General features: G+C 41.3%; 2 protein-coding genes across 6 annotated transcripts in view; one reads left to right on the forward strand and one right to left on the reverse strand.

Moving 5' to 3' along the window:
• The window catches only part of ENTPD5 (ectonucleoside triphosphate diphosphohydrolase 5 (inactive)), a 21371-nt gene extending 1818 nt beyond the window's left edge, over positions 1-19553 (forward strand). For all 4 annotated transcript variants that reach the window (XM_068683268.1, XM_068683265.1, XM_068683266.1 and 1 more), the window contains 13 exons: positions 1873-2150; positions 3217-3296; positions 5278-5421; positions 5798-5873; positions 7429-7464; positions 8355-8443; positions 11068-11147; positions 12689-12750; positions 14181-14282; positions 14867-15007; positions 15342-15398; positions 16413-16528; positions 16710-19553. In XM_068683268.1, the coding sequence (XP_068539369.1) occupies positions 1889-2150; positions 3217-3296; positions 5278-5421; positions 5798-5873; positions 7429-7464; positions 8355-8443; positions 11068-11147; positions 12689-12750; positions 14181-14282; positions 14867-15007; positions 15342-15398; positions 16413-16528; positions 16710-16796 (1332 nt within the window). In that variant the 5' untranslated portion in view covers positions 1873-1888 and the 3' untranslated portion in view covers positions 16797-19553. The remainder of the gene's footprint in view (positions 1-1872; positions 2151-3216; positions 3297-5277; positions 5422-5797; positions 5874-7428; positions 7465-8354; positions 8444-11067; positions 11148-12688; positions 12751-14180; positions 14283-14866; positions 15008-15341; positions 15399-16412; positions 16529-16709) is intronic.
• On the reverse strand, positions 7492-27593 carry COQ6 (coenzyme Q6, monooxygenase). 2 transcript variants are annotated; one of them, XM_068683263.1, is made up of 13 exons: positions 27353-27593; positions 26481-26615; positions 25671-25729; positions 25156-25279; positions 24577-24707; positions 24113-24220; positions 23949-24011; positions 23647-23754; positions 23018-23220; positions 21909-22024; positions 21360-21526; positions 20166-20226; positions 7492-7873 (listed from the first exon to the last, which is right to left on the reverse strand). In XM_068683263.1, exons 1-12 carry the CDS (start codon positions 27585-27587, stop codon positions 20197-20199), a joined length of 1479 nt encoding a protein of 492 aa, XP_068539364.1. In that variant the 5' UTR covers positions 27588-27593; the 3' UTR covers positions 7492-7873; positions 20166-20196. The 2 variants fall into 2 exon arrangements, with proteins under 2 accessions (XP_068539364.1, XP_068539363.1); XM_068683262.1 differs by lacking the exon at positions 7492-7873 and having other exon boundaries at positions 20063-20226.
• Positions 27594-27619: the final 26 nt, after the last annotated feature.

Genomic DNA, 27619 nt, shown 5'->3' on the forward strand with positions numbered 1-27619 from the left:
TAATTCCAGCTGCATGGTACTCAAATCCCTAGCTATGAAGCTGCCAAACAGCTCAGCACTTTCCATGAACTCTGTTCAGGACAGCAGTTCAAGTTTTTACAGGTTGGAACTAACTTCTCAGTTACTACTGCATAAAATGCAAATGGTTTAGAAACCATGACCGATTGCAGATGATGGCCAGGGCTGCTGCATGTTTGTGGAACAATAAAATCACTTCTCACAATGTGTTTGTAAGGCAGAGTGGATCGAGAATCAGCGCTCCTGCACATGTCTCTGTGCCTCTCCTAGGAAAGGGAGGACTCAACTAAAGGTCGCAGAAGATAAGCAAGGTTACCCTTCTGCAACGGGCTGGGCGTTTTCTGTGCTCCGGAGATAGCTGAACACTTGACTGAGTTAGAAAGGCACTCACAGAATGACCCAGTGTGACGTGTTTAGTGAGAATGGGTAAAAGTTAATCTCATTTTGCTGTAGTTAGGGACAAAGGTGAAGGGCTGAAATAATGGAAGTTGTATAAGGGTTGCCTCCGGGAGGGAAGGGTGAGTTCTCTGGGCATGGGTGAAAGGTGTGTGGAAACAGAGGTTACATAAAATTCACATAGAAAGGAAAGGAGAGAGGTTAGGATTAGGAATGGATAATTATAGGATAGAGGTTGGAAATAAAGATGTTGAGAGAATGAACGCAGTGGGGCTGAACAGATCACTAGAAGATAACTGACTGTTAGGAATAGAAGCAGATGAGGGGCTGGGGCAGAGCAGAGAAACAGGTAAAACATAGAGGTAAAACATTCATCACCGTGGGCACGTGGAGGGGTAAACTTGTGTCTGATGGGCCGATGAACCCTCTGTGTCGAGTGCTCCAGGTGGATGTCAGTGCAGGTGATACGGCACAAGGTGGGGATCTGACCACACGCTCATTTCTGCTGCTAATATGCAAACAACCTTCCTGTTTAACTGAGTGAATGATGAGCCCTATCGTTTTTGTGCCCACGTCTTTCCTTTGTTAGCATTTCTTAGTAAAAGTATATGCAAAGAGTTGCATGTTGACAGAGAGGAGGAATAGTTGTTGTATCTGGATATCCAGTACTGTGTCACGCACCTTGCTAGAAGCTGATGTTAGAAGCTCTAAGCAACCTGAGTGTTCAGGGTGACTGGTCCAGGCATCAGTGTGTGTCAGGTTGTTGTTTTCTAATTCTGAGAATGAAAACTGTGCCAGAAGAAAACAGTGAATAAACAAAATGAAGGCAGAAATGAGAAGTGTGAGAAATACCGAGATGCAGAGCCCAGGTGCACATCACAGAACAGTCCCTCTTGTGCAGCACGGGCTTTTCCCGGGGACCAGGATGCTGCTGGAAGGATATGCCCTCGCTCCATGCGCTGACCTCTCCCAGCAGCTGTTCATAGCCTGAGATGAAATTCTCTTTGTTTGTCTGAATAACACTTGTGTTCTGCCACAGCATCTCACGCGTGTAAATATTAGGGCAAAGGGGTTCTGCCCTGAGCTCTTCTTTGATGATACTTCTGTTCAGATAACATTTGGGCTTTTTGGAGTTTCTGGAGGCTGTAAATCTTGAGAACCTTTAAGCCAAGTTAAAAAATTCACTAAGTAAAGTGAGAACTAGAAATATGAGATGAGGGGGTTACTTTGACTCTTCTGCATTTGGGAAGCGGAGAAACCTTTACTCTGAAAGAACAAATCACTTACATGCAGCTGTAGCACCAAAATACAGTAAATAACATCTTTTGGATGAGGTGCTGAAAAGCAGTTTTCTTTCCAAAGGGCAAAATATATGTGTACAGACAGAACTTTTTCTACAGACTTTGTTAGGAGAGGGCTCTTGGTCATTTTTGTTCCTTTTTTTTTTTTTCTTTACAGGAACTACTCCAGCTCTATGACTGCTCATCCATGCTTGACTTCCTCAAGTGGATCTGGCAGGATGGCATCTTCCAGACTCCCCGTCCTTCTAGCACTGGTGTTTTCTTCTTTTTCCTTTGTTCATTCCCATTCAAACAGAGTCATGTGGTTCCAGGATCTCTTTCCACCTAATGTGTGCCCTATAAATGCAAAGGCCAACACTTTTTATGGCATAATGTTCGATGCAGGAAGCACTGGAACACGGATTCATATTTACACCTTTGTGCAGAAGAGCCCAGGTAAGACCCTGTGTCAGTCTGCACCTTGAATTATATCAAGGAATACTTAAATTTTACATATCTGTATATGTCATATTTTATAACAAATTAAAATCATTAAATTAAAGAGCTGTAACCACCAAGGAAGGTACTCGAGCTGGCTGCCCGTGTAGCAGCCCTCAGGAGGGTGAATCAGCTTGGGGACAGTGACTCAGCGAATTTTGCACTGGTTAAAGGCTGGTGGTGAGACTCTGCCAACAAGCCCTTCAGGGCCACACGTAGTTCCTGTGTGGCTTCACATGAGTTCAGTGTTAGTTGGGAAGGGCCGGTACAATGTCCAGCTCTCAGGGACTCACCCTGACTTCTCATACACAATATTCACGGACAGCTTTTAGACCCAAGCCACTCTGGGAGCAACGGTCACGTTTGTTTGGCTTTGCAGCCAAATGCCTGAGGCCAACCAGCTCTGTTCAGCTGTCCCTGTGTTTGTGAGCTGGATGAATCACTTAAGGATAGTCAGGAGCTGACTGTATGTGCCTTAATAAGAATTAAAATTTCACAATTAGCTTGGAGACAGAAAGGGAAAGAAATTTCATTAGGATTAGGCAATGGTCGTATTACATTGCTATAATTTGTGGTTCACAAATGCAAAATGAACGTACTTATAGAATGGTTTAGAAGGGACCTTAGAAGATCATCTAGTCCCATCTAGTCCTGCCATGGGCAGGACACCTTCCACTAGACCAGGTTACTCAAAGCCCCATCCAACCTGGCCTTGAACACTTCCAGGGATGGGGCATTCACAATTTCTCTGGGCAACATTCTAATTAGAACAATGCGTTAACATAGAATTATAACGTCTAATTATAACAATGTGTTCATAATAAATTGTTCATGAATATGAAGATATAAGGGTAGTGTTCTGTTGAATATGTTTGTGAAATGAAGGAGCAGTGTTTGTTTTGGGAAGGAAATAGCATTTGCAAAGGGAAATCAAGGATAGTCACTTTACCAGCGTTGAAGACAACCAAGCTAACGAAAAAGACTTGAGTCGTTGACTGCTTTGTGTAATGTTTCATTTGTGCAGAAAGCCTGCCAGAGCTGGAAGGAGAAATCTTTGAGTCTGTGAAGCCAGGCCTTTCTGCCTATGCTGATCAGCCTGAAAAGGTAAGGCTCTCCCTCCTTCCCTCTGAGCTGATCTTCCTTCTACTAACATCAGCTGGACTCTATCAAGCAGTTCAAATATTGCTAAGTGTAATTGCTGGGAGTCAAGAAAAAGGGTAAAGGTTCTGCTACTGTCTCTCTAAATCTATTGCTCTACTTTTGTGAATTAATTCTTACGTGGTGAAATGTGAGCTATTGCTTTACATATTTCATCAGTGGAATGATGGTTTGCTTAATTGCTTCAGTGCTAGATCTAACTAGGCTGTATGCCTTTGAGAATTTCAAAGACAAGGTGATTTTGGGTTCTAGCAGCATCCGTATTCAATATTTATTTCCCCTATAGCTACCCCAAATGTACGTAAGCATATATTCCTGGCTCATATACTAATAATTTTCTCAGTTTTTACTTTTGGTTGAAATGTTCAGTGCTGGTCACTTTTCAGAATGTGCATATTTTCTTTTGATTTCTATGAGAGGTTAGGACTGTTGGGTTTTTCATTTTTAGTCATGCTACACTGACTAGCAAATAGGATTTTCTCTGACTGATGAAAATGTTTAACTTTTTGTGTATATAGTCCTATTTACAGAAGTTGTTTTTTGTTAATCAGTTAGGGAGAAGGGGAAGAGTCAGAATGCAATTAGCTGGTTAAATCAGGCCTTAATATTTTTCAAAGCGTATTCTCTGCCCCTGTCACCAGACTTTCAGTAATTTGTTTGCTTTGATTCTTAGCTGTTATCTTGGAAGCCATTGCACAGTGACATATGTAGGACACAATTAATTCGTGAGCAGTTCAGGTATTTGATCACCATGTTAGCTGAATTCTGCTATGGGCAGTTACTGTTCTACTGCCTCAGGACTTTGATTTTCTTGTTTCAAAACACAGCTGGACAGTTCCACCTTCCACAATCAGATGTATTAATTGATATATTAATTTAAAATTGTAATAAGAAATTTAAGTTAAGTGCAGCCCTCTTTATTTTCAAATGTGAATGGTTGTGAATGCAACACACTTGTTCCAGGCCACTCCATTGAATCAGGAGTTAGAAATGACCAGCAAGGCAAAAAGAGCTAAAAGAATCCTGTTGTGATACACAGGGCCAGTCCTGAACTAAGTTGCCATTTCCCAGATCCCCTGTGCTGACAGCAAGCTCTTTCACAAGCTAAAGGAGGTGTCAGGGAAGTGATAGATTAGATCCTGTCCCTTGTGTGCTGTAGCAATCTCAGTGCTTAGGGAGAGCAGCAGGTTTCTCAGTTCTCTTAGCTACGTTCAGTGCTGCAGGAATTTGAGTGCAAAATGTTAGAAAAGAGTGAATGGCTTTAATGGCTTTGAGATTCTTCTTTTTTTTTTTTTTTAATTTTGATGAGATCTCCCATGATTTCACTAAATTGTCTTGTTTATTGGGTAGGAGAGGAGAAATGTCTTCCCCAAAAGACATTTCTAGAAATTTCACAGGACAATGTTTATTGCTAATGCCAAACTTTAATTATTAGAGCAGTGTAACTAATTAGGTGCCCAGCAGTGATGCCTGTGCCTCATGTGTTAACCTCTCTATGGCTGTCATTATAATTAAACTACTTTCTGTGGGCTCACTTGGAATTCTTATATTACACTTAGTGAAATCTGCAGACATTCCCCCGACTTTTGCGTCTTCAGTCAGTAATTGCACCATTTAGTTTCATCATACTGCAAGGTGTCTAGGTTTGTCGGATACTCAGTTCCCTTGCCTCCCTTCATCCTCTCAAGAAATACTTTCCACAAACAATGAAATTCAATTCCATTTCTTAATATATATGACCTTGAAATGCAGATATTCTTCTCATATGAGACGCCTAGCACAGTTTTTATGCTTCTTTTGGTTGTGGGTGAGATATTTTCTGCTATTGAATACTGGTTTTAGTGGTTTTGAGGAGGAATTGGGAAGGTCATTTTCTGATGGCCTGTAGGAGGAAACTGTAAGTAAAATAACTTCTTTTTCCTTACAGGGTGCTGAAACTGTCAAAAGATTGCTGGACATGGCCATAGATGCTGTGCCTCCTCATCTCTGGAAGAAGACCCCGGTAGTGTTAAAAGCCACAGCTGGACTGCGTTTACTGTCAGAGGAGAAGGCTCAGGCTCTACTTTTAGAGGTAATACTAAGGTCTCTTGGTGCAATAGTATTGCTCTCCCTATTTCATTTTTCACGCCTCAGTCCTCCAGTCTGCTTACCATCAGCAAATTTCAGCTATGAAAAGTGACTGTAATCCCGTGACAGTCTGTGAAGTCTGAGTTTCATGCTTTTTCATATAGTCCTGAAATCCTCTTGCTTTGCTGTGGATAGGAGATATGGGGAGACAGAACTAGGATTCTTTTTTCTTTCTTTACTGGCCCTTGGAAGAGGAAGCATTTTGTCTACCACACACTCTTGTTATTTTCTACCGCTGCAAAAAAGAAAACTTTCTGTCACTGTCAGAGCAGAGCAAGACTCTTTGGACCAAGGCACTGAATCATTATTTCTTTCTTCAGGTGAAAGAAGTCTTTGAGGAATCACCATTTCTTGTTCCAGAAGACAGTGTTAGCATCATGGATGGGTCTTATGAAGGTATGTTTTAGGAGGAGGAAAAAGCAAAAGCAAAGAGGGGGAGAGAGTAAGCAAGAGAAAGATCTTATGAATGTGAGAGGGAGAGATAAATGGTCACCTAAATTGGAGGAAAGAAGAAAAGGTTTCTAGCCCCACACAGAGAGGTTTATGAGTTAGCCAGGCGAAGGTTCCTCCAAAACCTTCTGAGGTTCCCAATCAGAACCTCATCTCCAAGTATGCAGGCTAACCAGTGGAAGCCTGTTTGTGGTCACTAGAGGAAATAAATAAATACGGTGTCCACTTCTGAAAGGTTCCATGATGGGTATCAGCAAGCTAGGAAGCTTACCGAAAGCGCCTAGTCAATTTTGCAATGTCAGCATTAAAAAAAATCCATTACAATTATCTCATCAATTTTGAGGTAAGGTTGGAAGCATTGTGACTATTAGAGAAGAATGAAGGACAATTGCCAAGCATTAAAATAATAGAAATCTAAATAGGTGATAGAATAATAATAATAAAAATAAATCAGATTGTAAAAATGCAACTAATAAAGTAACAGGAAATAATCTAAAATACAAAAAACGTTTTAGGCTTGGAGTGAGTGATAATTAGTAAATGAATTTGCAGTGCAGAACAGACCAATGTTGCATTTTGGCTTCATATCCAGTTTTATTACCTTGGAGAACAGTCAGGTAATAATTCTGTATGGATGTCTGATAAGAGCCATCTGTGATATTACATTCAGTTCTGAACACTTCGTTATGGCAGGTATATTGCCAGTTGGAGGGTGTTCAGGGAAAGCAGAAAGAATTATCATGAAGCTTAAACAACCAATACATGGAGACAGATTAAAGAGCAAAATCTGTCCATATGGGCCAAGAGAAAAAGAGAAGGAACATAAAAGTCTGCAAGTATTGGATGAAGCATGGTGTAATGCACAATATGCCACTAGGATTAACAGACGAAGTGCGTGTCAGGGAGAAGTGGGGCATTAACAGGGAGCAGGACCAAGGAGGCATAATAGCGCACAGTGTAGCTTGCCAAGGTTTATTTAAAATTCCCACCTCTTGTGCTGTCACACGTTTGCCAGTGTTTGGGTGATAATCACCCCAACATTAAGAAAGCTGCTGGAATCCAAGAGGAGTTGTTTGTGTTCTACTGGCTGCTACTGTTTTTAGTGTAATCACACAAACCACAACATATAAACACAGAGCAGTGTCCATGCAACTTTCAGATTAGAAATTGAAATGCTGACAAAAAAGTGTCCAAGGAAACTTGTACATTGTGTCTGCTCATTGCTTCTTTGTGTATTGTTTGGATATTAGAAGTGATTTTTGTGCATGCTGCATAGATACTAGGAATGTTCTACCTATCCCACCTTATGAGCTTTTAATACATCAGTAATGCATCATATCATTTATTTGTAAGTTTGAATTAATGTCTGAAGTCTTGGGGTGCTTATATTACATTACCTGGAAATTATTACTAAATAAATAACATGGAGTGGTGATAAGAGTGAGCAGGAGGTCATGAGAGTATTCAGTAGTGACTTTTTTTTCCTTTTCGCTCTTTGCAGGAATTTTAGCCTGGATCACTGTGAACTTTTTGACAGGTAGCTAATTCTGTATAACTTCACTTTAAACATGAACTTGAGTCTTTTCTGCAATGGCGATCACCCTAAGTTCCTCTGCCTTGGCTGCTATACCTTCCTTTTCCTTCACGCTGTGGCACAATGCAAAAGCAGTGGATTGTCTTGGGCAAACTGTGTTTTGGAGGCTGAGCCACAACTGTGGCAAGATGAAGGCATCTTGATCCAGAAGGCGCCAGGAATTACTCAGGACTGGGAGGCACTGGCAAGCTGTAATGTATGTAGGGGGTTGGTACTGCAATCTGCCAGGAGGTAGGAAACAGGGTTTTATGGTGTTCTTCATTCCAGCGTGAATTACGCAACAAACATGGCCTAACAGGGAACACCATGGTGCTTTAACCCTGTTGGCTCTAGGAAGGTCTGAGAGTGCAATCTAGTGAAGAGAAAAAAAAAATCAGTACTGCAGTATCCACATGAGCAAGCAAAAAAAAAAAAAAAGCTGTTTTGGATGAAGACAAATGATAACTGGTCTGCTCTTACTGTACCCTTATTATCCTACTGCTCTTCACCAGCTGCATGGTAGTTACAGAATGTATGTACTCTCCAGCAGTCTTTTACAGGAGATGTTTTCTCTTGCTTTTCAGCCTTTGCTGCATACCAAAAGATCTATCTGCTTTTGTCTCTTCGGAGGTGAAATGGGAATCAAGGGAAAAAAAAATCCTATGAATCTTTTCTTAATATCGTCTTTTTTGCCAACCTTTTCTCTGTGATGGCTTTTGTCTTTGAAGACCAGCTCAGCCTTCCTGTATTGCTGTGCTAACGTGATAACATTTTGGTTGCCTGAACGTACACACAGTATCCACGTTTTAGCATTTTACCACTTTGGGGTGTTCTGAGCATGTTGTTGTTTGCAGGGCAGCTGTCTGGCCAGAACCAGCACACTGTTGGGACCCTGGACTTGGGAGGAGCCTCAACACAAATCACATTTCTGCCACGATTCGAGGTGAGGAGTGGGTACAAGCGAGTGGGTTGGGACCTCAAGGCCAGTGGGGAGATGTGGGCAGTGCTGTGCTCCGTGCTTTCATTTTGTCAGCAGTGGCACAAGCAGAGCATCTGTAATGTACTGAACATCTGTATGCTTTGACATCAGCAGTTGGCTGATTGGCTTTCGCAGACAGAGGGTAAGGAGGAAGGAAAAAGAAAGCAAGCAAATAGGTAAAGCCAAAGAGAAACAGTTTTTATTTTCTAGACCCAGGCTGGGAAAGCCCGTTGAATGCAGATAATTACTTTACATTTGATAAATGTAGCATGTTTCCAGGGAGTATTCTTGCATTTTACAAGAAATTTAGGTTCTCTTCTGAATTTTTTTCTTTTTTTTTTTTTTCTCCCAGTCTGGTAGCAGATCCTCCCTAAATAGTGTTATGGGGAGGTTGCAATCTCATGGAGTGAATGTTCGTATTTATTATAGCACAGCCAACCCCTCTTTTTCTTATTTATTCTAATTTCCTGTGAGAATTCCCATCTTGGTCCCAAGTGCATCTCTGCTGGATTTGTCAGAAATTCTGTATCTCTTTAGAAATAGTTTGAACTGGGATCCAAGTCCAACGTTTGCTTGAAAAGATAACATGGATGTTAAGCAGTGGAAGGGCAATATAGCAGTTCTGTACCTCAGTGTTGTCAAGTTGTCTTTGTTACTCTTGGTATTTCTGAAGTAGTTTAACATATTTTGTTTACATGAATCAAAATTCTCAAACAGGTGTTTGGGGACCACAAAACACATGGTTTTCATATCAGGATATTTTAGTTCTGCCGTGGTGGGTCATGTTGAAACCTGATGTGCAACCTTATCGTGTTCAGCAGAGCCTCTAGGACGCTGGGCTTGTCCTCTGTTTTGTGTCGATAACACCTGCTGAAGTGGGCACTAGACCAACAGGAAAGAGTGTTGCTTATCAGGGGTTTAGAGACTAAATGGAGCTGTGAAGTATGCTGGGTTGCAGCTCGGGCTTCAAACTTATTGCAGCCTTGCACGAAAAAGCCTTGAGGGTTTGCTACTGCAGGACCAGTGGTGTGAATGAGTAGAGCACATGTCTGCTTCTAGCCTCTATTGTCAAGTTCACACCAAAAAGCACAAACAAAGCTCAGGATGTCTCAGAAGAGCTTTGCCCATCTGACAGAATTTTGTCCTTAGATTTGCAGAGGCTTTTTTCCCTTCTATAATCTGAGGCATTTGCATGTTTGCTCTTGTATTATTTTAGACAAAACACTGTAATACCAGGAGATTCATTAATGCAATACAGGTTTACAGGTAAACAGAGGACATATAATGGTAACTGTAAGGACCTGGTTTTAAAATCATGTTACGCTTTTTATGGTTTGGCTATTGCCAAAGTTAGAAACGTTTTAAAAACCTCCATAATCATCTGTCTGGTTGCCTGCCTCATTTGGGGAGTGTGTGAAGATTTTTTACATTTTCTTGAAAGCAAGGGTTGGAAGACAATTGTTTATCCAAACGATTTTTTTTTCACCACTCTCCTTTTTTAAAAAGTTTTTGTGATGTAAGGTTTAGGAACAGAACTCAAAATTTGGCAAGATCTCGATGTGTTGGGTCCAGGATGTCACTGATGCTCCTATGCACCCTATCTACCCAAAGACCAAAATAAGCCTCAGTTCGTATTTGTACAGGAGAGATTTAAGCTAAATACTGCCAAATCTCTTTCAGGTTTGGGCAGGCTTCTGTCTAGGACTCTATGATTGCAGACAGGCTTTTGCTGTATCTGCTTCCTTGAATGGCAGCAGCAGGAACTCTGAAGGTTCAGTCCTCTCAGGTTCTGCTGCTTGGCCCAGAATAGCAGAGTGACTGATAGGAATGCACAGTGCCAAGAAGGGATGGGAAGATGAGGGCCCCAGCAAAGAAAAGACACAAACTGGGACAGAGGCCTCAGGAACTGGAAAGAGAAAGGAACAGTAAAAGAGTCTGAAACTGGTTCAGATTTACCAAATATGAGAGTCAGTCTGGCAAGGAAATAGGGACCAGTGGGGCAGAGGTGCACACAGAGGGAACACTGAAAGGAAGGCTGGAGGTGGTGAAATAAGAGCTTAGTTTAGAGGGAAGCACTTAAACCAGCAGGTAAGGCAGCACTAAGACTGGGAGGGTGTAGAAACAGTGTTTCTTTAAGTATCAGCAAGTTGTTTAACTTGGGGAAAATCTGGCATATACTTATTTAATTTTTTTTTTTATTCCTAGTTCCTGAATTGAGATCGCTAGTCTGACTTGCAAAAGTTCACAGTGCTAGTGCAGCTGATTTCAGTGGGGTGTGTGTGTGTGTGTGTATATAGACAAGCACAAAAGTACTCTGAAAAAATCAGGTATCCTGAATTAGAAAATATTTTCATCCTGATCTGTTTCACTTCCCTATTATACGTTGCAGTAACACGAAGATGCATATAAATAAACTCAGTGTTAAATATTGCAAATATTACAGCAGTGGGCACCATTGGAAAACTGTTTTTTGTTTTCAAAGCAGATCAGTGAGCATGCAGTAAACCCTATGGGTATATCTGTGATATTTCATTATCTTTTGTTGCCTAATTAAAACTAAAAGATTTCTTCTTCTACTTAATTTTTAGGAAACTTTGAAGGAAAGCCCTGGGGATTTTCTTACCTCATTTGAAATGTTTAATAGCACCTACAAGCTCTATACCCACAGGTGAGGAGCAAAAAGGCTGCTGTCTCCAGTGGGAGAATCAATCTCTCTACAGCCCCTGAGCAAACCAGAAATGTCTGTGTTATTCTATGACCAGCTGCTGGGACCATTATTTTTTTTTTTTTTTAACTAGATTTCTTATCTGCTTGATATTTTAGTTGAACTGGAACAAGATATTAGTAGATTGGAAATGTTCCAGGATTATGGTTAATATCACCGTAAGGGAGTATTAGTCCATCAGATCAAGAGGACGCATTATGAGTCACTATATTTAAGGAGACGAATTCTTATTACTGGATTCAAACCAAATATTTTGGACCAAGCAGAAAGGCAGATACCATGCCAGCAGTGAGAATTAAACCTGGTTATATTTGGAAAGAGAACCCACCTGAGGCTTTCTTATGTTTAGTTCTTAGTTCTAAATAGCCTATCTCATCAGTAACTGGACAAAAAATTAAAACTTGGACTGATAGAAACCAACAAGACAACCACAGGCAGCTAATACACACCATGGAGCACAACAGATTCTTGAACCATCTGAGGGGAGTCTTGGCCTGAAAAAATTTACTTGTGCTTACTGAGTTAAGCTAACATGTTTCTGAGATGTCTGCAGTGATATCCAGAGTTTACCTGCATGACTTATAGTCCAGTGAGAACTCAACTATGTATAGTAGAGATTTGGTCTCAGCCCATGACTAGTGGGGTGCAGAATGTCAACTCAGTTAATTGCAGAATATGTTTACTTGACAACAAAGCTGTTTTAATAGTCCTCCTCTCCTACTGCTTGTATTTACCAAGGTAACTGATTGCTGTATTTGCCAATACAATAAATTATATCACTTGAAATAATTTACATTAAAAATTATCTCCTTAAAATGAGGGAGATAAAGATTAATTTAACCTTGATTATTCTGTAAATGCTTGTATTGATGTGACTAAAGGGATTGACAGCCAAACACAGAGGAGGAAATGAAAGGCCAACAGGTTTTTAATCTAACGGCATTGTTAAAGCCAGCAACATGTAATGACTTTCTCATAAAAGTTGTTCTCAGTCCTAGCTTGCAGTGAGTACAGTGGTATCCTGCGGAGTCAGAGATAAAGGCACATCTTCCTCTTAGTGGGACGTTCTGCAATTCAGTTCTGCCCTAAGTGCACATAGTCTTACGTGACATACGAAAGGCCATACTATTCCCCATGCACTCCTCACATATCTTTCTTTCTCCCTTGTTTTTATGACTAATTGAATGAATGTTTTCATTTGAATGCTTTTCAATGAATGTCTCATAGAAACATCACACCATCTCTAATCATGTTCTACTGTTTTAGATTTACCCCTTTTACAGCTCTATGCGTCTAGGCATTTGTACATCTAGTACTTGGAATTGTTCTTGCATATGCAACTACTTTAGAGAGGGTGGAGTAGTGAGAAGCAAAGAAAGGAAATTTGTTTTGGGTGTTACATGATTTAGGAAGAGGAGGGTATTGCTGAAGCATACCAAATATGCAAGAATTTAAACTGTATCGTCTTACTTTGTTGTTTGCAGCTATTTGGGTTTTGGACTAAAAGCTGCCAGACTAGCAACTCTCGGAGCTTTGAATATGGAAGGTACGTTCAGATGACAGAACATCTAAGATTTCTGAAGAGATGGGTAGGTTTAGTCTTGTGTCAGCAGCCCATTTCCTGTGTCTTCACTTCTGTATTTCATACATCTTTTCCTGCTATAGATCTGTCCAAAAACAGCCTACCACTTTTTAAAAAGAGTGTTTTGTGAGGGAGATGCTTTTCCATATTTCCATTTTCAGCCAATGTGCAAATTCCAGAACTGCACATGTGGACACAAATATCCTAAAGACACAGCCAGCCACAAATGCACAGCTTTACCAGCATGCACATAAATGTAAACAGCATGAATAGGTTCTTTTCCCAAGGACTGCTGCTTAGGCCAAGCTAATTCACAGGTCTTTCTAGTGTCCACTGCCTCCTCAGGCTCCCCCAGACCTCCTTTCCTATTTACTGACTAGCTTGAGGTCCACAGGCATACCACACACACCCTCACCGACTAAACCAAACACATAGATTCATGAGTCTTTCCAGTCTCTGACCCAGACCTCAAGTCATTCTAATACCCATGCCAAGACCTTGGGACTTCTGTCTGGTTTCTGGCCAGAACCTGGGATTTTCCCACCTGGCTTCTTACTTGCTGGATAGACAAGCTTGTGTTAATTACTGGAACAAGTGTCAGAAAAAACAAAAACAGTTGGGAATAGGGCTTAAGAAGATAGGAATTGACTACACTGACTGATCACAGGCCTCAGTCAGAAAAAAGTGCTGAACAGGGGCTTATGATTGCCCCCTTTTATCCTTCTCTCCATTTTCCAATATTTGCTCTTCCCTGAAACATTTTGATCCCCTTTCCCTGCCTTTGATCCTTCCTCTAAACATCCTGTAGTAAGATTTGCACATTCCCACAGTGACCCTCAAATGTTCCACAGAAGTCTGCTTTTTCCTATGAGTCCTGTGCTGGCCACAACAAACATGTTTCTTATCAGTTACAGTATTTGTGGTTAAACCTCTTTGAGGCTATACTTAGCAGTTCCTGTAGTGGCCATTGATCAGTGTCTTACAAGTTTCTGACTTCCTTGCTCAGTTGTTTTGCTTGTGTCAGTTACGTGCTGTTTGTTAGGGTTTGTATATGTGTGTTTAATTAATTACGTCTCATGATTGTTTGTCTTCTATGCTGATAAGCCATTATCCAGATATCCTTCTACCATTTATTTCTCATTAACAAATGACAAGCCTAACTGCTCTGTAGCTTGCAGTACAAAATGAGTACAACTTTTCCGGACTGAGACAACACCTTAATTCATAACGGTAGTTTAATTCAATTCATAGTTTATGGCGATATATCAATTCAGATTTCCTTACTTTTGCTTGATGACCTTAATGAAGATCTTTCAGTCTTCTCTATCTCTACACATTAATCAACAGCTGTGTTAAATCTTATCCTTTCTGACTCCCCTCTGGTTTTGTTCCAGCTGTGGATGGACAAATGTTCCGCAGTTCTTGTTTGCCAAAGCAATTGGAAGCAGAGTGGCACTTTGGGGGAGTGAAGTACCGGTATGGTGGCAACAAAGAAGGTAAAATAAGGCAAATTGTGGCTTCTTGTAAAACAAATCTTTTTTCTTAAATATACTATCCCTAATGCTGCAAATAGCGCATGAAGCTGCTCCCATCAGTGGCTAGAACAGACCCATTTAGTGACTGACATTGCTTTGCCTTACAGTGGGGTGGAACACAATTGCTGAGCTGCAGATTTGGTGTGTGTGGAGTGGATTGGTAAATTACAACATGATGGGGAAGGAAAGTAAAGTTTTATCTAGCAAGCGGTAGCAAATGTAAATGAGATTCTGCTGACCGCAGAACATAACAATGGGAGCTTTGCCTGAAGCAGAGGAAGCTTTTAATGCACCTACTCTAGTATGCTCAACGCACCTTTCATACATTGCTGTGAGCTATTCTAACCAGTTCCACTTGATGATGGTGATCTGGAGTCCTTGCTGCATGCAGGTGTCACACTGGATTATGGAGAGGATACCTAAGCTCTTCTGACCTCTTCTGATTCTTTAATCCCTGCGTCTTCCCTTCTAGTGCTATTGCCAGTGATTCTTCCATCTGCTGGATGTGCCCCTTTGGCTCACCCTGACTGTGTTTGTCCCGACAGGAGAAACAGGATTCAAGCCTTGCTACTTAGAAGTACTTAAGGTTGTCAAAGGGAAACTGCACCAACCAGATGAGATTCGTGCAAGTTCCTTCTACGCTTTCTCCTACTACTATGATCGAGCAGTTGACACCAACCTAATTGGTAAATTGATTTGGGGTAATCTATTAAATGCAAGCATGTCAACCAGAAGGTAGAACCACGGGGACGAGCTGTGGGGAGCAGGGCAAAGGCAAGGTATTCAGAAAGAAGAAATGCACCAAGTGCATTCAGGGGATAAACACATATCCCTCAGTGTAGCTTTGATGTTCAAAATTTGGCAGATGAGACTTGTGCTCTCAGCTCCAGTTAGACTTGCAGCTTTGTTCCCTGTTACCAACAGATTTCATTCCTAGTACAGCATCACTGAGTTGTACTTTAGAGTCAACTCAAACGTCTTCAGGTCTATGATGATGTTTTCTCACCTCTTCTTTTTCAGATTATGAACAGGGAGGTGTTCTGGAAGTGAGAGATTTTGAAAGAAAAGCCAAAGAAGGTAATTGACGTGAGACTTGGGATACTGGTGGGGAGGAGAGATCACTGAAAATACTTATGTCCATAAGGCAGTACTTAATGTGTTTGGCTTCAGAAAAAGACTGTTTAGCCTTTATTCCACTTACATGTCCATGTCTTGTTACTTGCCTTTTGTTAGCCAACACTTCTAACTACTGCAAAAGAAGGTATTGAAGAACAGTGACAAGAGACAGTGTGCTAGCAACTTTGCAATTCTGTTCAGGAAATAACTGAAGGGAGGTAGCTGATAAACGGCAGTGCAAAGAGGCATAAATTTCCTATAATTGCTGTATGAAGGTCATCTGTAAAACTGCAACTCTGAGTTTAGCAGAATGCTGACTTGTTAGTCTGTCACCCTAAGTCCTTTTTAATCTCTAACAATATAGAGAAAGAGAATAGAGATTGTTTAAGTTAAGACAGCCTCTTCTGCATCTCCTTACCTCCCCAACCTTATTTCTGAATGCGTGCTCTAGTTTATACCTCCTCCTCAAAAGAACTCTCCATGCTACTTATGGCTAAACCTTTAGGCTACAGGGTAAGATAGTACCTCTCAATTATGATCATCCTTATGACAATAGTAGGCCATCTTTGTCATCAGATTTGCTTAGTTATGTAGGTTAGGACAGATTTTTTTCTAAAATAGCACCTCAGTTCAGTGATATTTCAGATAATTTCCCTAGAAACTCAGATGATTTTGGATAGGTGTTCTTAAACGTTAGTGTGGAATCAGCTCCAGTGACTGAGAGGTTGTTTGGGCAACAGCCTCTTCCCTCTCATGTTACTAGCATGGGTGGGCAAATTAAGAAAAACAAAAGAAACAAAAAAAAACACAACTGCCAGCCTAGAAGGTAAAGTAGTATGTATCTTGCATTATATGTACTCATTAATAGAAGTGGCTGGCTTGATTTAGTAGGTTTTAGGTTGAGGGCAGTTCAAGTGTATAATGTAGAGAAAAGCTCTTTTATTCTGCTAATTTTTTTTTTATTTCCTTCTTTAGTATGTGATAACATGGAGAGGTACAACTCAGCAAGTCCTTTCCTCTGCATGGATCTCACGTACATCACTGCTTTATTAAAGGAAGGTTTTGGATTTACGGACAACACACTCTTACAGGTAAGAAAAAGATTTAAATCCTAAAACCGTCTTTCCTCTTTCTTTAACAATCAGCATACGCTAGTTCCTTTCTCTGGCTAACTATTTACCACATCTTTCCAGTGTTATTATGTTGTAGTTGCTATTATCTGTGCAACCTACAACTCTAGAAAACTGTTGAGAACTACTTTTTCCTTCATAGTTAACAAAGAAAGTGAACAACATAGAGACAAGCTGGACTTTGGGTGCTACCTTTCACTTACTGCAATCTCTGGGGATAACGTATTGAGCTGAGACATTCCTGTGGACTTCAGCATTCCTCAGAGTTGGAGAAAGCAAATTGAAATCTCCAGGTATGTTGTTCAGCTGGAATCAGTCACAGCGTATAGCATGGACCAAAGCTATGCAACAGATCTTCACCTGGGAGTGGCATCACACATAATGAAATTATAAGTAATCTATAATTGTAATTGTCGTGAATGATCCAGAAGCTGCCTTTTGAAAGTCAAAAAGCCTAAACTCCAGCAGAGCATCTGCAAGGGGCTCAAAGCCAGCTTTCACCAGCACATTTGTATAGCATCCCATTGCTAAAAGCACAGTATACCTGGCACATGGTGGTAAACTACAGACACGTGATTTCTCCTCCCTTTTATTTTAAGGCATACAGAATTGATGCTTGCTTGGGAGACATTAAATACAGGAATTAAAGATGGCACCAGCAGTCATTCAGAGGAAACTGAACAACTCTGGATGCTTCCAGCCTCAGTGTTTCAAATATCCAGCTGTTAGGTTAGCTAATACATTGCAGGAAGATTCCAGTCTTTCAAGGGGCCTGCTATAAGCACTCCTTGGGTATGATTTTCAGAAAGGCATTGGCTGAAACATAGGTTGTACCATACCACAAATTTCTTTAGGCAGCAGGAGTTTCTTAAACAGCATGTGTGACCTACTGTTGTGTTCCTACCTTTGTGCTGCCGTTTATAAGTCTGGAGCCATACAGTATGTCTGCCAATCAGACCTGATAACTTGGTTCGTTTACCATCTAGTCATAACACACAGTTGTGCTGGCACAAAACTAGTCACCACCACCAGATACTTAAACTCCACTGCCAAAAGAAATGCTGGTCACATTATACCCACAAGGAAGTTAAGGATGTGTTCAGATGAAACGTCTGATCTAGTAACAGCTCACTTTGCTATGACCATCTTCTCTTCAATACAGAACATGTAACTTAAAGATGAATTTACCCAAGTTTTAGGAAGAGAGAGGTATTACCCTGTGACTAAGCGAAGCTTTTACTCACCCATGTCTTGTGACAAACACTTTGTTCCTGTCAGGCATTTGCACCTACCCATATGCTACCACACACCTTTTCCAGTTGTGTAAAACACAAGACTGCCCTCACAGTACCTTCTCTGTAAACTGGATTTGAAAATAACTGGTAATGCCTAGCCAGGGGAGGAACTAGTGCACTCACATCCTAACGCACCAAGGATGTTAATCTTGCCAAGCAGTGGAGACTTAGAACTTTGCCTTACTGTGAACATTAGTCCTCTTCCTTGTTAGCAGTGCAAATTTGACTATGACTGAGTAAATTACCCTATTTTTGTATCTCAGGTTTCATGGCACTAGGATACAAGGCCTGCTTTTGAGTGAACAAGTTTAGTCAGCAATAGGAGGGTCCAGAGGGTGGGGATGGAGCTGCCTGTACCTGTCCCACCTGACAGCTTGCTGTAAATTCAGACTGTTTCTTTGAAACATGAAGTGAACATCCTACCTATGCTCCTTACCAGAATCTGTTAAGAGATCTATGTTGGGAAATTCCTCAGTGCCAGACCAAACTTCTGTTCCATCTTCACTAGGAGCTTCTGTTTTAACACGAGGAAAGTTAACTGTGGAGTCCAGCTGCAATGCTGGCCTCTTCTCAAACACAAACCTTTCTTCTTCCCCGCTTTAATATTTGGCAAAACTTAGTATACAGTCAGGTCTCAACAACAAGGTGACTGAAAACATGTTCATTTTCTTCTGAGTGAACATTTTTCTTCACCTTTGCATTCTTGGAAAATACAAAGAAGGTTGCAGTGGTTAATTGGCAGGTGCGTTACTCCTGAAAGTTAACTCATGTAATAATCTAAAAGCCTTCCAGTCTGAGCCAGTGCTATGACAAACCCGCTTACTAGATCTTGGGGCCAAGAGCCACATGCAGCGAGGCTAGATCTTAACAGTATGGCACAGTGGGACATCACATGTAAAGCACAAGCAGCAGTGTATCTGCCAACTGAATATACATGAGCCTTGAGGAGTACTTAGAGATGTGGTTTTGTCTGCAGGGAGGATGCCCAGAACAAGATAGGTACCATGTAGAGTAAGCTTCTTCTCTGTTCTCTGTGTTCTTTGCCTCAAACTCTGGTACTACGAATCTTAGGTGGGAGAATCTGCTAGCCCGTACCAAAGTTGCATTAAATCTGAATGCTCAGGGCCTTCATTTGTCAGTGGCACAATTCATTAACTGAAGCTTAACTGCTGCTCTCCGTCAGGGGCTTGATGCTGTAGTCATAAGAGAAACAAGAACTCAGCTCAAAGTTTCTTTTGCAAGAAACTGCAGAATTGGGCCCCTGCTGTTTACATCTTACTTACTAAAGGTGGGTTGAGGATATAGAGAAGCCAGTCACATCCTCACACTTACCCTAGTGCAATGAGATTATTTATTTGTTTAAAGACTAAGCAGCCTTTTAAGGGAAGAGTTTTGCTTGCATCACTGATTTTTATCTCCTCCTTCGTAATGTCTTTTATCCTCACTAACAGGAACTGACTAGTATGTGTGACTGAAGAAGCACAAGTAATGGTTTTCAGTCAAAAACTTATGTTGAATTCTTTGTGGTGTTAATTCCTGATACTGGTTAACTGTACATGTAAATTGTGCCCAGTAGCAGTACTCACTCAACGTTGTGAGTCTCAAATGTCTAACACAGGAGGCTGGTGTTTGGAACCTAAGACAGAATATCTTGAATTTCTATTTTAGTAATTAAAGCATTTTTAACAATATTCATAACTTTGTGGTGATGTCTTCTTTCCTAGATGTTATCTTGCATCTCTTTTTTTTTTATGGGAGAGCCCTTAAGACTAACCAAGAAACACCATTATTAAATAAAGCACCAAGGGAGTGGCAGGGGGAAAAGTGAAGGAGACAGATTAGAACTTTAAAACATAGGTATCTACCATCAGGAGGTGGTTCTCTGCTGCTGCAAGTTACCCCTCCTTTTTGAGTCCAGGAAGTGGTAAGAACCCAGAAACAAAATAACACTTCCAGAAATCACATCAGGGAAAACTGAAAGTAATTAAGCAGCAAAATTTGTAACTAGCAAAATTTAGCACTGCATATGCCAGGAGATAACCCAGAAAGCTGTTTCCAGCTCAGTCTTATATTCAGAAGGCACAAATTAAAAGCACATTGCATAGACAGTTCAGTGGCTTAAGAGACCACGTACTATAGGAAGAAACCCTAAATCTTCTTGAGGAGAGCAGATGAGACAAGTTCTGCATAAACCAGTGGATGGTGTAAAACACAGCTCAATCCCTCATTTTTATTGTTAAATTAAAATAACACGATTCGAAGATTCACAACAGTCACAGTCTTTGTAAGGGTAATGCACTCACTGTCAAGCTGCCGTTCCAAACTGAAAACAGATCACTTGCTGGCAAAAGCCATGATTTGCTCCTAAAATGGGGGAGGAAAAAGAAAAGTAATTTGTAAACTGGTACAGATGTGTACATTCTAGAAAGCAGCTATAGTCTCCTTCCCATCTCCACAAGGACAAGTTCCTTGTCAGCCTTTTTTTGTCAAGTGCAGAGCACCTACCCATATATGCAACAAAATTAAAGAAATGGCAGAATCCTGTTCCTTCTCAAATAGCACAAAGCAGAGATGCAACCGATAGATTCTGAGCTTAGAAAAAGAGGCCTTCATCTGTTTTTCTGCTTTAAACAAAGAAACTAAAAATGCTGAGCCCTGAAGCAGCAGGGTGTCATTCTTTTTAGTACAACTAATAGAGACACCTTGCCAGTGGCAACTGCTCCATCTTGAAGTAACTGCTCTTCAGTTCAGCCAAGTGTCTCACTGTGACATGACATAGGAAACTTGCCACCTGTACTTAATAGGAAAGAAGCTGACTTGATTTGTGCCGTAACAGTCAAATCCAGAAATAAAGAATCTAACTTGAGGGTGTTTGGGAGCTCTGAGAATACATGAATGAACATCACGACAGTCCAACAACTAAGTTAAGACTGAGCAAAATTCAAGGAGGTTGGCTGCAAACAGAGGTTCTGCGTTTAAGACTGAACCTGCTTGCCAACACCTTCCTCAGGTAACCTCCGTTAAAAACTTGTCCTCTCCTGGCTGAAGTGCAAGTCAACAAGGCAGAACAGCAGGGAAACAGATACCTGTCTGAGCTGCACGCTGTGTCTGTCAAGTCACCCGATGTCTTGCTCTTTAGTAAAGATTTGTTTTTTTGTAGGGCTGTTTTTTCACGGTGCCTTTCTGGAATGCAGTTCAAAGTTTCATGTTTGCATTCCGTAGCAAAATAAAGCCAGAGACTCCTCGTGACATTTAACCCATAATTACCGAGGTACAGCAGACACCCAGATCCTTCATCTTCCCCTGCGCTGCAGGAGAAACTTAAAACCACTGAGCCACAAATTATTTAGGAAATCCTCAGGCTCGTTACAACATAAAACCTCAGTTTGAAGAAGTTATTTTCCAACCAAAAAGTGTTTTTCTTTACTTCAACAGCTTGTGTACACTTGAGCAATTCTGGAATCTTTGCACAGCCCTCACTAAAGTAAGAATCTTACTTTGATGGGAGGCAGGGCATTTGTTGCTTGCAATCCCCATGTCCTCAGCAACACCAAGGGAGCCAGGCTCGTGGAGTAAAGCCTCTTCAATATATCAATAGCAGCTATCAAGGAGACATTGTGCCTCTGCCGTTCTGTCTCAAACTTTAAGAGATGCCTTAAGGATCCTGGAAGAGATAATTGAATATTCATATTAAAACTGTCTTGCCAGAAGAAGTTGTGCATCTTGTCTATATATCAGTCTCCACAGACAACTGAAAACCACAGAAACAACAGAGAAATGGTCTATCTTAATAAAGACCTCATTCCATCAGCCAGTGGTCTTCATCTCACCACCTCTTTAACTACCATCCTTCTGTGTGTTTAAAGCATCTTTGAGGTTTTTAAGGATGGAAAATGCATCCAACAGTTTTGCTTCAAAAATGCTTGTGCCTTTTAAACGCAAAATAGCAGCATACTTAGCCTGCAAACAGAGACAATGTTTGTCCTGATATTACCAACAAAGGCTTGTAAGAGTAAACATCTCACTGACACCTCATGGATCCTTACCCAGATCTTGCCCGTTGAAGGCTGCTGCACTGAGGTGATGAGTTAAGCATGCAATATCACCAAAGCCCAGGTTTACGCCTTGTCCTGCAAGTGGGTGGACTCTGTGTGCTGCATCCCTAGAGCAAGAAAAGACAGAAATTTAGACCCTTTCTTGAAGAAAGCCAAAAGGCTGTCAAACTCTTTGTAATGAAATTGATCCTAGAGCAGCATATACAACTTTACCCAGTACCTCTCCTTGTATGCTATGCTGAACTACCTGACTACCTCTCCAATTCAAAGGTGCAAGAAAAAGGGGTGAACTATTGTCTCACAATACTTTGATCAGATGTGAGGTGATGTGTCACATTTCACAACACAAAGTAGACAGCCATCGTGAACACAAGATAGTGGTTTATCTATGAAAGTAAGTCTACTTAAAATATAATCAAAATTGGGTTATCTGTAAAGAACAAAATCTAACACATTTCCTAAAGAAATTAAATAAAATTTGATTATGAAATGTAAGACTACAAATTTAAAACATTAATGAGATATAAAGCACAGTGTGCTCATAAGCACAGAGTGACTCAGAAGTTGGAAAGAAGGAAAGTATCTGAAAGGCAATGTGGCATCCAAGAATTACTATAAACTAGCAAGGTACTGCAGCTGTGGGGGAGAAGAGTACATTCAGCCTTAGAATGTAAACACTGTGGTATTTTCCTCTTTCTATAAATCACTGTACAAAAGCCTATGACATTCTATCCAGAATTATCTGTAAGTCTAGTCATTTGTGTTCAGGAAAAGTGAGCTAAAACTCAAACTGGTACACAGAATGACTGCTACAACGTTGGGGAAGTACAGCTTCATCATGAGATACTGCATTGTTTTGCTGAACTACGCAAACCAGGAAAGAAAAATAATTATCACCCAATTTACATAGGAAGCGCACAAAAAGCTCCTCACACCAAAGGGTTTTGTTTACACAAGAGCAAATGATATAAACGGGGTGTGGATAAAGTCAAACTGCAAGTATAACTGTATTTTTAACCACCCTCAATTGTTAACTGGGAGTCACTATGCTCACATCATTTCTAACCACATGCCACCCACTCACCCAGCAGGGACCTTACCCAATGAGAGCCACGCGGTGCTGGACATACTCTGTTGCATGCCCCATTCCAAGGGGGAACATGGCTCGGCTCTCTGGGTCTACTTTAGCAACACTTGGGGGCAGCTGACGGACCGCAGTCCCTGAGGGTTTCAGGAATGAAATAGCAGACCGAAACATGGCCCCAGCAGTGTCAATGAAGTCAGTGTGGTTTACGTTGCTCCACTGAAACATGCAAACAAATGAAGAGAGATCTTTAGATGTTAACCCAAATGAGACATAAAAAAGAACCCAGTAGAAAAAAAATGAACTAGCTCCAAATATTGAATTTTAACCACCTGGACAAAAATATGCAGCAGAAGAAACAACCTTCATCACTTTAGGACATGTAAGCTTCCAACTAGGATAAGTCTACTCTTCCCATCTTTCAGAAATTCAATTCAACTTCTCCAGTGCCTTTCAGAACTAACATAGAAGAATGGCCAAAGGGTCATCCTTCCTTTGCTAACTGTCCTTTTAATATCATCCCCATCAGAGGAAGAAACTTGAGAATCCACCTTTCCTATTGCTATCCTTTAAGCTGTAGGATTCCATTGTACTTTTCACGATTACAACAGTCACCCCCATACCTGCTGCAAGGCTGATACTCACAAAGGCAGAGTTGATGCTATCCACAAAACTTTCCTCATCCATAGTGAGAAGTTCTGATGCGTGTTCATGAGATGTAGACCAAACCAGAGAGCTGGCAGTGTCAGACAGCTGGTTTAAGAGAATTTCAAGGGTAAGTATCAACAGGAAAAATAAACAAATAAAAAAAGCAACCACTGCAAGGATAACTTTAATAAATGAAAAGTAAAAGGCAGAATAGAGTGAAGGTAGCAAGGCAAGGCAGAAGAAAAATTACTGTAAGTACAGACTAAAAGGTAAAAACCAGAGACCACGAGGCATCTTACCGGAAGAAGCGCAATCGGCCCTGTGGGAAGGAACCTCTGCCACGCTACGTTATTTTCTGTGGCCTACAGCAGAAAGAAGCAAGTGGACAGTTAAAAACTAGTGACCTGGCATCATCTGCTTAAGCTGTTCTACTGCTTATGGAAGAGAGTCTGCAGAATTTCACCTCAGACAAATGAAGAGTTGCCACCACCGCTGACTGGTCATACCGATGCTCGATGTTCTGAATTTCAGCCTCCTTCCGGACTACAGAGTTATGGCCATCTGCACCAATCTGCGAAACAGAGATGCAAAACAACCTCCTGAGCATCTCCTAAGAAAGCCAATATTCCAAGTCTATAATCCTCTTCTGCTTATATTTTTTGTTTCTATATATGAATATATATCCATATTCACCCAAAACAGAAGAAGTAATCCCCTTCTGCTCTTGCCCAGTTCATAATTTTCTTGCATCAGGTACAGAAAAGCCTACGCACTGTGTCCCTTAGCAACTCTGACAGAGTTAGCCACTCACCTCACTCAAGCCCTCCACGTGGGTGGAGCGGCACACACGGAATCAGAACCAAATCCAGTGGAAAGGACTTGGGCAAGAGATGATGCCTGATCAACAGAAATAAAAAGTTTAGTTACCAGCAGTTTGGTCTGAAGTCTGCGTCCATCAGCTAACTCAATTTGGACCCAAGGGCTTGTGTCACAGCTGTGAGAGGGAAAGGGCCAGGTATACCCGACTGCTCTGCTCCCGTAGAAAACCTCCACCCGGTCTGGTGGGAACACAAAGTACCAGGGTCACAGCATGATACAGACATGAAAAAATGAAACATCACTACAATAGCAAAAGGCCACATGTGTCTTAATGGCACCCTAAGAACTGACCCTACAATTCTCTAGGCACTCAGAAAGAACAGATCTGGCCAACTGTTTGTCACTGCTAAGTCTGCTCTGGACAGAAAGCTACAGACCTTTTAATTAAGTCTCATTTTGAAGAGACTATGTTCTGGAGAAGTACATATGCAATTGTCTTCATGCTTTGTAGCCTATGGAAGAGAGATTTTTTCCTCCCCTCCACCCCATGACAAAAAGCTGCCCATGTTCCAGAGTTATTTGTTAGACAAATTCTCTTTCTCCTCTCATAAATTAGCATACACAGCAGAAGACAAGTAACTGAAAGCTCTCTGCAGGCAATAAAATATTAAAGAAGTTGTCCACTACCTGCTACTGCATCTAACTGTTTTGTGAGAGCAGACATAATGACGTCATTCTCCACTATGTAACCCATGTCATCTAAGTCATCTTTCTCAAAAACAATGATGGCCTCTGAACAAGCATCCCATACCTGCAAAGAAAAAATACACGATATGAAGATATGTGATAAATAAATGCAGTTCCTTTTATGGAGCATGAATATGTCTATCTTAACAGCCAAAGGGTATGTCAATTTAGAAATACATGACTAGAGGAAATGTCCTGGACTACTGTTACACAATTAACATATAGTGCTACCCTACCACCTTTACGTTTATTTCTGGCTTTCCTGACTAGTACCCATGTCTCCATATCTACAGCTTCCATTAGGAATCAAGTTTTCATCCTGTGACATCAAGACTCTGATAGGTATCTCCTCACAGAAAAGCATGGCCCCCCCTTTGCCAAATAAACAAACTTTGGATGTTTGAGAATTCAAAGCAGACAAACACACAGGACATTCCCATCCCTGAGTATGGCACCTGCATTCTCCGGAACGGTTTGAATCTCAGGCTGCAGACATGATCCCAGGCACCAAAACCTGAAAGACACAAATGCATGGGGACACAAGGTTACAAGTGACACTGAGACCCAAACAAAGCTGAAGCTCACTCCATGCTCTCCTCCTCTCTCCCTATGAGCCACTAACTCCTTTCCAGCTTGCCCAGACTTTCACCATCCCTAAACAGGGGCAGTTTTGCCTTAGTACTTCTACAGCACAAGCATCACATTACTTATTTTGCTATTAACACAAGCCACTAGAAAAGACATGAGTTTTCTTTGAGTGCTGTGACTTATATGGTCAACTGTCACTGGGTAACGAAACAGACACAGACATTCATAACCCATGTTTATAACACTTCTTTCTCCATAAGGAATCAAGGCTCTAATTTGCCTTTGAAATGAACATTGATCAGGAGAAGTGTTGTGATCAGGAGTTACCAGACTACAGAGCACTAAATATATGGGAAACGTGCTTATTTTGTGAACAGAGCATTCCAGATGCTGTAGAGAGCACCTTATAACCTTTTGCTAGCCTAACAACACAAACATTTGCATTATATATATTTATATAAGCAATCAGACCAAGACACCAGAACATGAATCCCCGTTATGATAAAAACTCTGATTTAACCATGGTAATTCAGTACTTAGAACACTAAGAGACAAAGCCAAGCAACCCCATCCTGTTTAGGATGAAGGCAATGCATCCTCAGAGGGGTTTTGTTTAAACAAAATAAAAACAGTTCAAACATGCTGCTAGAAACACGAAGAATAGAAATTACACTTACTGCTTAGGAGGGTCGCTGACCCTGGGGAGATGGAACTGACCCTGTTACTGAACTTCTCTGGCAACTGACCATATTCTTTCCTAGGACTGGCCTCCAGCAAAGCGATTTTCTTGTCATGGAAGTGGATATCATGCCCTAAAGGAAGCAAATAAATGCTTTGTTAGAATGCTCCTGCCAAAAGGCCTTTTTCTCATTTCTACATCAATAATGCCTATGAATTTTTGTAAGAAGAGAGAATTCAAACTAAACCCCATGAAGAAACACATTTACAGGGCAGGTTTTGAATACACAGGTGTATGTTAGTATTTTGAAGCTTTATAGCTACAACCCTGTAACTCTGACTGACAACCCTTCTGCAGTTAAAGCAAGGATTAAACCTTTACTTTTTGTACAAGTTTTTCATTTTTGCCCAAATTTGTGCAATTTTGTTACGGAAGTCCATTACTAATGAATGAATTCTACAAGTACAGAACATGTTTTCAGAGCTTAAGTATAAATTCACTAACTAGAACAACAGAAACTAGAACAAAAAATTAAACTCCCATGGTATTTAGCTAGTGCATTGGTGTTGGTTATGTTCTTATATTTTGACAGTGGAATAGCACAGGCAGTTTAGAATTCCCACATACTTAAAGAAAACTGAAAAAAAAAAATAAAAATGAAGAGATTACTCAAGTACAGAGTAAATCACCCCGAACTGACAGCACTCCTGTCAGCTGAAATTATTCATCGGCGATCTGAGGGCGAATATTTGACACAAACACTACAAGTATTCTAGACGACTCAAAGCACAAGTTACGTAAAAAAAACTAAATAAAGCAGAGCTCCGCCGAGGCCCGCCACAGCCGCCCGCAGGAAGGTCACGGCCTTACCCAGCGCGGCGGCCATGGCGCTGCCCACCATGCCCCCGCCCGACACCACCACATCGTAGAGCGGCGCGGCGGGGCCGTGAGGAGGAAGAGGAGGGTGAGGAGGAGGAGGAGCGGTGAAGGAGCGGAGCGGGGCCCGCCGCCGGCCGAGCGGAGCCAGCAGGGCCCTGCCGCAGGCCGCCGCCATGGCTGTGGAAATGGCGGCCGCCGCCCCGCCCGCTACCGCCATGGCGGCCATGGCAACCATGGCAACGGCGCCGCTCCCCGAGG

The sequence above is a fragment of the Anas acuta genome, chromosome 5, assembly GCF_963932015.1.
Source record: "Anas acuta chromosome 5, bAnaAcu1.1, whole genome shotgun sequence".
NCBI lineage: Eukaryota > Metazoa > Chordata > Aves > Anseriformes > Anatidae > Anas > Anas acuta.

Coding starts and splice junctions, on each gene's coding strand:
- COQ6 (XM_068683263.1), bottom strand. CDS start 27,587: ATGGCCGCCATGGCGGTAGCGGGCGGGGCGGCGGCCGCCATTTCCACA. Junction 26,616..27,352: donor CGCCATGGCCGCCGCGCTGG/GTAAGGCCGTGA, acceptor TGCTTCCTTTAG/GGCATGATATCCACTTCCAT. Junction 22,025..23,017: donor CACCGCGTGGCTCTCATTGG/GTAAGGTCCCTG, acceptor TTCTTGCTCTAG/GGATGCAGCACACAGAGTCC.